Source organism: Myotis nattereri (assembly GCF_964212035.1).
Source record: "Myotis nattereri genome assembly, chromosome: 2".
Taxonomy (NCBI): domain Eukaryota; kingdom Metazoa; phylum Chordata; class Mammalia; order Chiroptera; family Vespertilionidae; genus Myotis; species Myotis nattereri.
This window is the reverse complement of record NC_138076.1, coordinates 174,048,391-174,060,455: the sequence shown is the minus strand read 5'-3', so window position 1 is coordinate 174,060,455 and position 12,065 is coordinate 174,048,391. Positions and strand designations below refer to the sequence as shown.

Genomic DNA, 12,065 nt, shown 5'->3' with positions numbered 1-12,065 from the left:
TCCAGTACACTGTATATCCTCTATAAATACTTGCTGATTGAGTGTATGCTTTATATGAAATAAACTAAGGATAAAATGATAAATGAGATCTGATGTATAATGTGAGGAATATGAATAATTCTATTTGTATGTAAGCAAAGTTGATAATTACTTATAAATATATTGTGGAAAAAACAAAGGAAACAAGTTTTAAATCAGGTTTGCCATCAAGTTTTTCTTTAGCTTTGAAGATATCATTTAACTTTGTGTTCTCTAGATTCTCATTTATCATTAGAGCATTTATTCCTCCCTTCCTCCATTCATCTGTGGTTCCAACTATTCATTCAGAATTCTACCCCTTCATACTCCTTGTTATCAAAAAACTTATCATCTAATGAGAGACAGAGAAGTAGAGCAAAATATGAAGGTTATTTCTGGTATAATTTTTGCATGGAGAAGTGAAGAGCTTGGTTATAGGATCACATTTTGAATACTGGTTGAATTGAATCCTGTTTTTATAAATCCTTTGAAAAAATGTATCCTGAATTTTTATTTTAATACCTGTAACCTTATAAGATGGGAAAGTAGTCCTTAGAAAGCTTAAACTTCACAGTGTTTCATTCTGCATATACCCAATAAACTGGATGTGTTTCCTCTTTTTGGCAAAGTGTAAAGGAGCTGCTCCTTTGAAGATACTCAATATAGGAAATATCAGCACTCCACTCATGTGTTTGAGTGAATCCGTGAATTCAACTGAAAAAAACATTATGTGGGGAGGATGTGGCACAAAACTTTTCTCGTTTTCTGATGATTTCACCATTCAGAAACTCATTGAGACCAGGACAACTCAGGTGTAAGTTATTCCTGCATATGCAATTAATTTATCATTGTATTTGTGTTATTCTTTATAATCAAGTCAGTAATGCTGTTAATAATCCCAAATGAAAATCTTTTAAAATACATAATTTATATTTCTATTATAAAATTAAACATTTATTATAGAAAACAGAAAATTCCAGAAAGCAGCAGGACATTAAAAAATCACCCAGCCTAATCAAAATTGGGGTAAATATGAAAACCTATGGTAATCTTAGGAGTATTTATCAATCTCAATGTTTAACAATTTTGTTACCTCTGTATCAAATCAGAAAAGGAATTTGCAAGGCATTATTTTTATCTATGGATAATGTTTTGGAGAATGTCTATTAAGTTTTGATTGTAGGAAACATAGGCACTCAGGTATAAAATCCTCTGTTGATTTGATGGTCCCTTCTACAGCAGAGTGAGTCATACCAATTTCAAGCAAGAATAAAATAAAATATAAATCTTGTTTCAATTTTAAAGTTGTATTTCAAGTGAATCATTGCAGGTGGTTCTTGTTTATTACATTTTTCAGTGAGAAGCACTGTACAGTGGTAGAGAAGAGCTTCAATCATTGTTCAGATATTGGCTTTGCCATGTATGGGTTATGTGAAGTTGGACAAGAACTTCTCAAATCTCTAGTTCCCTCTTACCTGAGGACTGTAATATACATTATCTCAAAGGCATGTTTGAATGACTAAACAGGAAAATTACAGAAAGAGCTTATAGAAAAGACATGGTCCTTGTCCTTAAGCATTTACATATACAATTTAGCATCAGGGACACACTAATACAATTTTATATTTAACTAGAGGCCCGGTGCATGGATTCGTGCACCAATGGGGTCCCTCAGCCTGGCCTGTGGGGATTGGACAAAAACCAGCTTACCGACATCCCCTGAAGGATCCCGGATTGCAAGAGGGTAGTTCTCGGGTGATGCACTCTGGAATCGGGCTCCCTACTCTCTGCTTCTGGTTGCATCACCCAAGAATCACAGCTGCCAAGTCACCACAGCTTGGTAGCTCCTGTGTTGAGTGGCTGCCCCCTGGTGGTCAGTGTGTGTCATAGCTACCGGTTTGAGCATCTGCCCCTGGTGGTCATTGCGCATCATAGCTACCGGCCAGTCAGCAGGTTGCTTAGGCTTTTATATATATAGATAAGATCTATAATATTACAGTAGTGGCGGAAAAAAGAATGATTAGTTTATTTTTATAGGTCAGGGAAGAATTTCACAGGAGCTGATATTTAAGTTAAGCCACAAAGGCTAACTAGAAGTTTGCCAATACAGATGGGGCCTATGTTAGCCAATCTGTTTGCAAAATATATAAAATGCCAAATGTGCTAGGTTGAAAAATTGATATTTTAAAATGCTTGTCATTTTTCTTTATTTTCAAAGAGGGAAAGATGTGGATTTTTTTCTTCTCTTATAACTTGACTGGCTTTTGTTGATACAAAGGTACCTTTTCCTTTAATATTTGCAGATGTTGCCACTAAAATTTATTTTAACAACTTACGTTTTATAACTCTTGGTATAGATGGCTAACACTTAATTTTTAACACAATGGAATTTTCTTGCCACATCATAAAGTCATTGATATGATGGCATTTCCTTTAGAAACTAGGATGGTTTGGATATTTGGGCAGTATAAAATTCTTTAAAGAACAAGATAAGCTCCAGCTGGTGTGGCTCAGTGGTTGACCATCAATCTATGAACCAGAAGGTCACGGTTCATTTCCTATTCATGGTACATGCCTGAGTTGTGGGCTCAATCCCCAGTAGGGGATGTGCAAGAGGCAGCTGGTCAATGATTCTCTCTCATCATTGATGTTTCTATCTCTCCCTCCCTCTTCCTTCTTCTCTGAAATCAATAAAAAATATTAAAGAACAAGATAAAACTGAAATTAAAATTAAAACCAGAAATAAACATTAATTGTGATCTTTAATTTATGTTATTATCAAGTGAAAAGTATAAAGTGACTGAAAATAAGTGAAGTACCGTAGTAAGGTATATTTTTAGTTCATATTAGAAAAGTGGAAAAAAACAACAAACCTGCCAATACACTAGCCTGTTTCTTTTTCAAAATGGTGTTAATATTTTACGTGCATTAAGAACTCATTCAGGCTCACATTGCATGTTAAAATAGAAGAAAAATGAATAGTAGTGACCTTCTTTTTTCCCCTCCTAGGTTTTCTTATGCAGCTGTCAGTGACTCCAACATCATAGCAGTGGTGGCGGACAGGGCTCTCTACATTGCTAAGAAAAATAGCCCATTTGTGGAAGTGTGGGATAAGAAAACGGAAAAACTCTGTGAACTAATAGACTGTGCGCACTTTTTAAAGTAAATTCATTGGGATTTTTTTCTAAATTTTATTTTGTTGTAGGAGGTGCATAAGATCCACCTCTTAAAATTTTAAGTTTACAATACATTATTGGTGACTATAGGTCCAATGTCATTGGTTCTTTATTTTATGCCGGTAAGAGCTGTCTTTATACTTCAAATTTTACAGACGGGGCAAGTATGACTTACATTTCTTCCTTTCTCCCTCTCAATAGAAAGTTGAAAGGAAAAAAAAAAACACACCCAGAAACAAAATTGTTTATGCTTTTCAATGCCATGTCTTGGAATGCAGCAAATGTCATTTTAGGAAAAAAGATAGGAGCATAATATTTGTGGTTTCTTCGAAGTATTATAGAGAATACTCTCTCATGAAAAAATAGTACATTATTAAAAATGACCATACTGGATTCATTGCTGGCTGTGCATCTAGTAGAACTGTAGTATTAATATTACTAATAATTAGACTGTGGGCCCCAAAATACTGTGTTCTAAAGTAAAATAATATAAAAATATGGGGGGGGGGGGGCGCACTGGACTGACCAATGCACTAACTACAGAGGAAGGACCAAACCCAAGCCTGAGAGCCAGCTCTCAGTCTGATACAGTGAGCGTGTCTGAGACAACCTCAGATTTGATATCAAGCACATCCTTTGTTGCTACTGCAAAGAAATAGGGCCATCACCAGCCTCACTTGGTAGCCATGTTCTACTTTTGTTTTGTTTTTTTCTGAATACATTTTTATACTCTGAAGAACATTTAGATTAGACCCTATATCCATGAAAGGAGACTTCAAAGTTTACTTAACTAGGATCTTCTTTTTTTTTTATTATTATTAGTTAAGGTATTACAAATGTGTCCTCATCCCCCCCTTTAACCCCCAACCTCCCCCCCACACACAAACTCATGCTCCCATCCCCCCGTTGTCCATGTCCATTGGTTTGGCTTATATACATGTATACAAGTCCTTCGGTTGATCTCTTCCCCTTACCCCCACCCTCCCCTACTTTCCTTCTGGGGATTGATAGCCTGATCGCTGTTTCTCAGTCTTTGGGTCTGTCCTTTTTCATCAGTCTATGTTGTTCTCTATAATCCACAAATGAGTGAGATCATGTGGTATTTATCTTTCTCTGACTGGCTTATTTCACTTAGCATAATGCTCTCCAGTTCCATCCATGCTGTTGCAAAAGGCAAGAGTTCCTTTTTTTTTACCGCAGCGTAGTATTCCATTGTGTATATGTACCACAGTTTTCTAATCCACTCATCTGCTGATGGGCACTTAGGCTGTTTCCAAATCTTAGCTATGGTGAATTGTGCTGCTATGAACATAGGGGTGCATATATCCTTTCTAATTGGCGTTTCTGGTTTCTTGGGATATATTCCTAGGAGTGGGATCACAGGGTCAAATGGGAGTTCCATTTTTAGTCTTCTGAGGTAGCTCCATACTGTTCTCCACAGTGGCTGCACCAGTCTGCATTCCCACCAGCAGTGCAGAAGGGTTCCTTTTTCTCCACATCCTCTCCAACACTTGTTGTTTGTTGATTTGTTGATGATAGCCATTCTGACAGGTGTGAGATGATAACGCATTGTCGTTTTGATTTGCATCTCTCGTATAATTAGTGACTTTGAGCAGGTTTTCATATGTCTTTCTGCCTTCTGTATGTCCTCTTTCAAAAAGTGTCTATCTAGGTCCGTTGCCCATTTTTTTATTGGATTGTTTATCTTCCTTTTGTTAAGTTTCATGAGATCCCTGTAAATGTTGGAAATTAAACCCTTATCGGTGGTATCATTGGTAAATATGTTCTCCCATGTAGTGGGTCTTCTTGTTGTTTTTTTGATGGTTTCCTTTGCTGTGCAAAAGCTTTTTATTTTGATGTAGTCCCATTTGTTTATTTTCTCTTTAGTTTCCATTGCCCTAGGAGCATTATCAGAGAAGAAATTTCTTCCGCATATGTTTGCGATTTCGCTGCCTGTGGATTCCTCTAGTATTTTTATGGTTTCCCGTCTTGCGTTTAAATCTTTTATCCATTTTGAGTTTATTTTTGTGTATGGTGTGAGTTGGTGATCTAGTTTCATCCTTTTGCATGTATCTGTCCAATTTTCCCAACACCATTTATTGAAAAGACTGTCTTGACTCCATTGTATGCTCTTGCCTCCTTTGTCGAATATTAATTGGGCATAGTGGTTTGGGTCGATTTCTGGGGTCTCTATTCTATTCCATTGATCTATATGTCTGTTCTTGTGCCAGTACCAAGCTGTTTTAAGAACAGTGACTTTGTTATACAGTTTGATATCTGGTATTGAGATCCCACCTACTTTGTGTTTTCTCAGGATTGCTGCAGCTATTCGGGGTATTTTTTTATTCCAGATGAATTTTTGGAACGTTTGTTCTAGATTTGTGAAATATGCCGTTGGTAATTTAATGGGGATTGCATTGAATCTATAAATTGCTTTGGGTAGTATGGACATTTTGATGATGTTGATTCTACCAATCCATGAACACGGTATATTCTTCCATCTGTTTATGTCTTCCTCTATCTCTTTTTTCAGTGTCCTGTAGTTTTCAGCATATAAGTCTTTTACTTCCTTAGTTAAGTTTATTCCTAGGTATTTTAATTTTTTTGGTGCAATGGTAAATGGGATTGCTTCTGTAGTTTCACTTTCTGTAAGTTCACTATTGGTGTAAAGAAATGCCATGGATTTCTTAGCATTAATTTTGTATCCTGCTACATTGCCAAATTCATTTATTAAGTCTAATAATTTTTTGATGGAGTCTTTAGGGTTCTGTATGTACAGTATCATGTCATCTGCAAATAAGGACAGTTTTACTTCTTCTTTTCCAATCTGGATGCCTTTTATTTCTCCTAGGATCTTCTTATCTGACAGTTTTTCTCTGCTTGGGGAGGAGATTTTTGCGCAGATATGCAGACAGTTCTGCCTGGTAAAGGGTCTCCTACCACCTGAAGATCCAAAATTATTAGGATCCTTTTATTTCTGAGACCTCATTTTTGTGATGACTTATTCGTTAGCTCAGGGGGAAAATTAGTGGTTTGTATGGATATCTTTTACATATAAATGATTATAATTTTATTTTTCTTTGAAGCTTTTATACTTCATGGAAAGCTTTTGAAAATAACGTATTACCTTCTTATTGGGAAAAATGTATTCTTTTTATACTGGATTTTTATTTATAAATATTGTATTTATCATATTGAGTTGAAAATTTCTTGAAGTTAAGGGGCTATTGTGTTATGTTTGACAATTTGTGCTTCAAGGAGAAAAATATGGCCAGATGGCATTCAGTGTAAAGCAAAATTAGTTTTGTATAATGTTCATGATATATAATGTCTACTGTTATGTATTCATAATTTAAAATATTATATATTTGTGAATATCTATAGACACATCTGTTTTATCAGTTAATCATTGAAAAAGCATTAATGCATACTCTTTTCACGGTTGTAGGGAGGAAATGGTGAAAGTGAACAAGGAGTCCAAACACAGTATGTCTTACTCGGGGAGAGTGAAAACTCTCTGCCTACAGAAGAACAGTGCTCTCTGGATTGGAACCGGGGGAGGCTACATGCTACTCCTTGACCTTTCGACTCTCAGGCTCATCCGTATAATTCACGACTTCTGTGACTCTGTCCGAGTCATGATGACAGCGCAGATAGGCACGTGTCTTTCCTTTGGATTTTTCGCATGTTCTCTAAGACTATAAACTATGTTGATCTTTAATTTAAGTTTTTCCTTCACTTTCCAGTGTCACTTGAAGTGTCTCAGAAGTTCACCTAGTGCAGCATAGGCTGGGACACGTTTTGAATAGGGTCACTAAAGAAATGGAGAGAGTCGATGCTCTCCACCCCATAAGAGAAGCAGATTATTGCAAGAGCACCCAAGTCTGGGTTTACTTCCTCTTTTTTCTTTATACCTAAGGTCAAATGGGAAATGGACAATGTTGAGTATTTTTTTTTACTTTTGCCCAAAGAAATTAAAGCAAATGTTTATTTTTATTATAGTTCAAGCTTCCCACCCTTGTTAAAGAATTCCGTTTGGCTTTTATTCTATAAATAAATTTATATTGTTGTCACAAGATATGCTGAACTCCTTCCTCAATCTACAAATATTGACAAATCATGATGTTTTACTCAAGACTTTATCTTTCCTTGCTCCTACTTCGCTATTTAAATACGATGAAATCGTGATGGTGCATGAAAAATATTTTCTACATAAATAATCACATTTCATTGTCTACTTTTCGCTAATTATTTGGTTTAAAATAATAATATTAGTATATGTACAAAGTTTATCACAAAAGTAACATTATGGGGTTAAGTTCTGTGAAAGTAGAATTTGTGTCGCTTTGGCAGATAAGTAATAAACTGGTAGGGTGAAGAAAATAGTAAATTGTTTCACAGGAATATATTAAGGTGAGACAAGTATTTCTCCTCCCCGTCCCCAATTTTCCATGCATGGATATCAGAGTTGCCCAGGAGTTAGAATGAGGTGCTGCTAGCGACTGGTGACTGTCAGGATAGAAGTCAACAAGCAGAGCAGATGGTCTGTAGTGAGTTGCTCTCTAAGCTTATTCCTCCAGGGTGGTTACATCCTCTAATTTAATTTGTATGTACTTTGGGACCCATCAAGGTTGTTCTCTACTGACATTTTAGTGGGATTTCAATGGGTTTAATTGATTTTTAAAATAAAGATAAATTTAAAGATAACATACAAGATGGAGCATGATCTGGCTTCGCCCACCTCTCTAGCCTACATCATTGGCCACATTCCTCCCAGCTCTTTCTGGTCTAGAATTATGTTTAGTCCATCTTAAGTACCATGCTTCATACTGCCTCAAGGGTTTGCATTTTCTGCTTAGTTAACGTAGTTACTAATTAGTAACTAATCTCCTCATTAGAACATAAAGTCCTGTGGGTTGGATTTGCATATGTTTGTTTCCTCCTTTCTTCCCAGGGCCTGGCCTAGGCCTCATACATAGGGGACTTTTGGTGACTGTTGAATAAGTTAATGAATGACTTGAGGAGAAGAATGGTTTTGTGACAGAGTATCCGTGTATCCATCCATGCCGCTCTCCATCCCGATGCTTCCCATTTGGCCAGTGCCTTATGAAAATACTTACACACACACAATCTTATGTAATATAACTTTTGGTGGAGGGGTAATGTATAAATATTAAACCCATTTTTCAGGAAGGTTAAGCTATTTTCTCAGGTTCACACAATTAATAAAAATTATAGAAAGGGGTAGATCACAAATTTTCTAACTTTAAAGAGTTTCTGGTCTTCTTGGAGAGCTTTTTATTAAATATAATTAGGCGTCTCTGAAAAAGTAAAATATAAATTAAATTCCAAGGTTTTGTGTCTTAAAATGTGAACTGTACATTTTTAGTCCAACTTATATTGTTTTAACAGAAAACTCCTCTTTTTTTTTTAATTTTGGTAAAGGAAGCCTTAAAAATGCCATGTTGGTTTTGGGATATACCTGGAAAAATACTGAAGATACGCAACACCAAAAAGGTATGTTTAATAGGATATTGTTTTCCAAACATAGTTTGATGATATGGATGATTATAATATGTGTTTTATACATTTATAGTAAGTAATACATATGCTATAAGACTTTAAGCATTTTTAATTGATAGCTTCTTTATAGTGCAAATAATTTAGACATAAATCTTTAAAATTAAGTTTCAGTGATTTAGGGGTGTTGAATATTTATTTTATGACAAAGTAGAGATATCAGCCATTATAAAATTAGAACTAGCCCAAATTTAAACTAAATGTGGACATTTTTCCTTGCATCTTACCTATCCATTTGATGCCTGATTTTGAACAGTGATTGAAAAGCTCTATTTCTTTAAGAAAATTAGATGTTAGGTTATTAAAGGTCCATATTCTTTTTAAAAATTTAGTTGTTAGGTTAACAACTAAAAAAAAATATTTCCCAAATGGAATCTTTATATATAAATGGCAATAATTTAGTACATTATATGTAGGTATATTTCTATATATGCGTTTGTCCAAAGTAACTGAATATAAATTAATGAAGTTAAAATAAAAATACCTATGGCACATCTTTGAGACATTTTTTCATTTTTTTCATCTTTCTAGAATTACAATCTTGCTTGTCTATTTGGGACATCAATCTTCCACATGAAGTGCAAAATTTAGAAAAACATATTGAAGTCAGAAAAGAATTAGCTGAAAGAATGAGAAGAATAACTGTTGAATAGGAGGGATAGCACATATTTTTATCTTTGGATGGGAAAATTAATCTCTTCTCTTGTAAATACTTCTTTAAAAAATGTTTACATATGAAAAGGGTATTCCCACTCTTTGAAGTAGCTCATGTGTATATGAAGGAATGTTTATATGTTTTATTTTAAAGGTAAATATTGTAAAAATAGTTACCATTGAAAAAGATCTATTTAAAATGTAATATTATAATTCCTATGTATCCTAATTAATTTTATGAATTAAGTAATGAAAGAAAATCTATAAAAAGTACTTAATTACAGCACTTATGCTAAAATTTACAACGTCTAAAATTGTTTTGTTATCCATAATGAAGGTAAACTTTATTTTACATTCTGTGCTTAAAACAAGACTATTGCTTGATTACTTTCCAGATTTCCTGCAAAGTAGATTAAAATATTTGGACAGTTTCTCATATAATATATTCCTTCAGATTGCTTTTAAATACAGTTATCATATATGCTTGTAAATAGTCAATGCATTTGCACTAATAAAATCCTATATTGTAAAGAAAGCCAATTGGTTGCTGATGCAAACAATGCATCTTACAACTTTACTCCCTCTGAAAGAATGTGGCATGAAACCACAACATGTACTGATGGAGAATGTCACACATTGTCAAAGCCCTCATATCCAGCCCTCCGCCTTTTCCTGTTTTGGTACTCTACCTGTGACTGTGGATACCCTGAGTTTTATAACATGTAAATGCAATGTTCAGTCCTTCCAGTGGTAGTTTCATGCTTTTATTGTGATTCTCAGTGCTAAGCCAGACCACTCCCCACTCCTCACTGTTTCTACTCTTCTATGCTTTAATGTTCCTACTCATCTCTTTTCTAAATTTTTGGCCCTGCAAATCCTACATCATTCAGGTAGAAACCCTGTTTTCAGAACTGTAGAGTCCTACAATTTCCACCCAGACAAAGGGGCCTAGTATACAACACTCTTTAATTTGCTGAAGAAGAAAGGAGCTTTAGCTATGATGGGTATGTCCTAACGTAGTTTTCTAAATTATACATAAATTTTTAAAATATCGTCCTATGATAGGTGTATTGGGGCCAAATATATAGATGACAATTTGTCATTTCTGCTTTAAATAGAAAGATTTGGTAAACAATTTCAAACAATTCCCTATGGTTGGATTACTAGTCTATTTAGTATTTTCAGAACTGACTGGCATTTTATTATATGAAGACTTTAGATTTGTTTATATTAAGGGTAATCAAATTCTTTTGTGAAATTTTATTTTGTTTTGGTTTAAGGTATACGACTTAGTGGTTAGATAATCATATACTTTACATAGTGTTCCCCTCAATATTTCCAGTACCCCAATTGGCACCATACATAGCGATCTCAATATGATTGATTATATTCCCTATGCTGTACTTCCTTTCCTGTGACTATTTTGTAACTGCCAATTTATCTCTTCATATGTTTTACAAAATGGAGGGCAATCAAATTCTTAATCTTGAAAGACTCTACTTTTTAAAGGGACCTATGTTTTAATTTGTTATGTAGTTTTAAAAAGTCAGAAATGATGGAGCTGTTTGTTCCTGTGAAATTTCTCATTGTAACTTTGTATTTATATGCATTTTTTTTTACAAAAGACTATTATGGAGAAATATGTAAATGAACATTGTATTTAAATGGAATAATAAACATTTTTTAAAGCCTGTTTGTGAATTTTAAAAATTTATGATAATGTTTCATTATATCCCATATAAATGATTCATATGGAATCCATCTAATATGAAACTTTGTGTTAATCTGTGTATGGGACAATCCACTATAGGAAGTGTTAACTAAAGTTTCCTTTTGAGGATTTATTCAGTTTTCTATAATACAACTAGTTTTCAGGAATTCAGGATAAAACATGATGGGCATGATATGTTCTATTTTTAAGTTCTCACAAAGTTTTTTTTTTTTTTTCACTAGAAAAAATACAGGATTTTATTGTTCTCCTGTGAAAAGGCAGGTCTTGGCAGGACGGGGGAGGGAGTTGTGACAGCAGGAGGAAGCCCCTGCTTGCCAGCGGAGAGCGGTCCACAGGACCACAAGGACCCGAGTCCTGGCGCAGGACCTTCTTGGAGATGCAGCGGTCCCTGTTGACTGGCTTGGACTTCTTGCCACCCTGGGGGACCTCCTTCACATCCCCCAGCACATGTTGCAGTGCCTGTCAAAAGCCTTCCCATCAGCTTCTTGTTGGTGATAAGCAGCTGGGTGTAGTTCTTGACCCACTGCGTGAGCGCGGAGAGGGGACCGGGTTCAGTTCCTACTCTTCCCGCTTCTGTAGCTCCACGGGGTCACCTCTCTAGCGTTTGCTGAGGAGGCTCATGATGGTGGTGGCTGAGCTCCGGGAATGTTCCTGTCTCCTTCTTGCATCTGCCTCTGAAGAGACTCACAAAGTATTTTTTAAAAGAATTGTTTACTCTGAAATACTGAAACAAAAAATACACTTTTATAACAGCTGATTAAAAAAACAAACAAACAGGCACAGTGATTTAAACATTTTCCTGATCAGAGCCTTAAAATAATCTGCTCATCATTATCAAAATATAAGCATTTATCTTAACAGAAAAGATTCTTTCAGGCAAGTTTTGCATTTAAAAAAATGGAGTC

At 35.1% G+C, this 12,065-nt stretch overlaps 1 protein-coding gene across 1 annotated transcript in view; it reads left to right on the top strand.

Annotated features, from left to right (window-relative positions):
- LRRK2 (leucine rich repeat kinase 2) overlaps positions 1 to 11,121 on the top strand; it is a 127,393-nt gene extending 116,272 nt beyond the window's left edge. Inside the window, exons 47-51 of the mRNA XM_081082367.1 lie at positions 648 to 832; positions 3,028 to 3,180; positions 6,643 to 6,851; positions 8,640 to 8,711; positions 9,306 to 11,121. Coding sequence (XP_080938493.1) covers positions 648 to 832; positions 3,028 to 3,180; positions 6,643 to 6,851; positions 8,640 to 8,711; positions 9,306 to 9,427 — 741 coding nt within the window. The 3' untranslated portion in view covers positions 9,428 to 11,121. The remainder of the gene's footprint in view (positions 1 to 647; positions 833 to 3,027; positions 3,181 to 6,642; positions 6,852 to 8,639; positions 8,712 to 9,305) is intronic.
- The last annotated feature ends 944 nt before the right edge of the window (positions 11,122 to 12,065 follow it).